Source organism: Dendrobium catenatum, unplaced genomic scaffold (genome assembly GCF_001605985.2).
Source record: "Dendrobium catenatum unplaced genomic scaffold, ASM160598v2 fragScaff_scaffold_1136, whole genome shotgun sequence".
NCBI classification, from domain to species: Eukaryota; Viridiplantae; Streptophyta; class Magnoliopsida; order Asparagales; family Orchidaceae; genus Dendrobium; species Dendrobium catenatum.
This window is the reverse complement of record NW_021319598.1, coordinates 1212750-1215148: the sequence shown is the minus strand read 5'-3', so window position 1 is coordinate 1215148 and position 2399 is coordinate 1212750. Positions and strand designations below refer to the sequence as shown.

At 36.2% G+C, this 2399-nt stretch overlaps 1 protein-coding gene across 1 annotated transcript; it reads right to left on the bottom strand.

Moving 5' to 3' along the window:
- Window positions 1–651: 651 nt before the first annotated feature.
- LOC110104046 lies at window positions 652–1944 on the bottom strand. Its single transcript, XM_020832989.1, has 2 exons — window positions 1066–1944; window positions 652–1017 (listed from the first exon to the last, which is right to left on the bottom strand). The coding sequence occupies exons 1-2, from the start codon at window positions 1942–1944 to the stop codon at window positions 652–654; spliced, it is 1245 nt and encodes a 414-aa protein (XP_020688648.1).
- Between the last annotated feature and the right edge of the window lie 455 nt (window positions 1945–2399).

Here is a 2399-nt window from a genome sequence, read left to right as displayed (position 1 = left end):
AAAGTAAATGGGAAATCAAAGGCCCATTAGAATAAATTTGAATGCCAATCAAATCTTTTTTTTGATAGAATGCATTGGAACGTAATTAAGCACATAAAATGAACAAGAATGGAGATAATGGACATCCTTGACGAAACCCACTCTTTGCTTCAATCCAATTTGATAAGTTCCCATTGATAGATAATGAAAAATAATGACTATAAATACAATCCATTACTAGATTAGAAGAAAAGGTTGGAAAGACAAATACTCCAAAGCTTTGTTTAAAGTAAGCCAACCCATAGAATATAAGGCTTGCTCCATGTCTATTTTAAAAGAGACTAATCCTTTGGAAGATTTAGAGTATCTAACCTTGTGGAAGACTTCACGGGCTATTAATACATTATCCGATAGTGATCTAACTTTCAAGAATGCCACTTGCTCTACAAAAATCAATTTATAAACAACAAGCAATAGTCTATTCAAGATCATTTTTGCAGCTATCTTATAGAATGAATTACATAAACTGATCGGTCTAAAGTTAGAATGAGATAAAGGGGTTTTTACCTTAGGAATAAGAACTATAATGGTTTCTCTCCACTCCTTGCACATCATCCTGGTTTTGGAAAAGTGATCCACTGCATTCCACAGATCTACCTTGATTATAGACAATTATGCCTTGAGGAAGGAATAAGAAATCCCATTTTTGCCCGGTGCATTGTTTGGACCCAACTCTTGGATCACCTTTTCCATGTCTTCAATTGTAAACTCTATGCTAAGCACCAAGGAGTCTTCTATGCTTAATGTCTTCCACTGTTTGGGCCATCCCAATAAGGAACACTCCCTTTCTTTCCACTTTTCATTGAAGTAGTTGTTGAGAACATTCTCCACCTTAATCTGATCTTCCATGATCAAACCATTTTCATCCTTGATTTTGTGAATAAAATTTATATTCCTCCTTGCACTGGCATAAGCATGAAAAAATCTAGTGTTTGAGTCCCCTTCCTTTATCCATTTCACTTTGGCTCGCTGCCTCCACTATGTACAAAGACGAGCTAAGGTAGAATTCAGATTATCCATTTATACCTTGAGTAGCCAAGCTTCCTCTTCATTTAGAAACCCGATTACAGCATCTTTAGTTTGCAATTCCAGGATTTGTTTCTTTAACTCATCTTTCAACTGATTTAGCTCCTTATACTTGGCTTTACTCCAATTAAATAATGCTTTTAATGCTCTATTCATCTTTTGATTCAAAATATGAGGAAGACTACAACAAACTTTTCTCCACCATGCCTTCTTAGCAACGGTTACAGAGGTTGGACATGAAGCCCACACCTCTTCAAACTTTATCTGTTTCTTACTTATCTTATTAAACTCCAATAAGTTCAACAATATTGGATAATGATCTGATGCTATCCTTGCTAGATGCCTTACCACCATCCATTGGGATAGGTTCATCGCCACAGAATTGAGAAGGCAACTATCCAACTTCTCTAGTATCCTTTCAGCTCCCTTTTTGTTATTACACCATGTGAACTTAGGACCAATGCTCTCCACTTCATGTAAATCAATACATGTGATAAAGGACTTCATCTGCTTATTACCAAGAGAATAAACAAAGTCCCTTCCTCCCTTCTTCTCCTCCCTTGATAGCAAATAATTAAAATTTCCACCCACTATCATAGGGACTTCCTTAGACACATGATACTCCAACCTTCCCCAAAGAGAACTTCTACTATAAGTGTCCCTACTTACATATATTGTTCCAATCTTCCACTTCCCTTTATTGACTACCTCCAACTCCCCAACCACAAATTGAGAAGAAGATTCTTGTACTTTGAATGAAGCCATATTTTTCTTCCATAACACCATGATCCCTCTGGATAATCCATCTGCTAGGACATGAAAGAAGTCCCATTTCATTCCTATCAACAGATTTACATCTCTTCTGTCTATTGAAGCCATCTTAGTTTCAATTAACCCAAGAAAGAATAATCCATACTCCTTAGTAAACTCTTTCAAATATAGGGAATCTTTTCTTCTTTTTTTTTTGCTCCCCTAGAATTACAGAAACCTATGGATGACTTCATTGAATAGTAGGGGAAGATTTCCCCAGATTGTCCTTTAGATCACCTTCCCCTCTTCTATTCCTTGAGTCTGATTTAATTGTCCCCAAACCTTTTAGTTGCTTCAAACCTTTCTTTCATGCAATAGTTGAATTCTCCGCTTGATTGTTCCACTGTGCTATAGTCTCACTATCATCCCCCTTATCAATGACTACATCTTAATTTATAATAACTGGAACATTAGGCATCTCCATATCCTTATTGTTCAGGTGATCCATATCTTCAGAATTTTGATTTAACACATCAAATTGATTGGCAAGGTTGAGATTACATGTAGAGCTGATAGCAGCAACT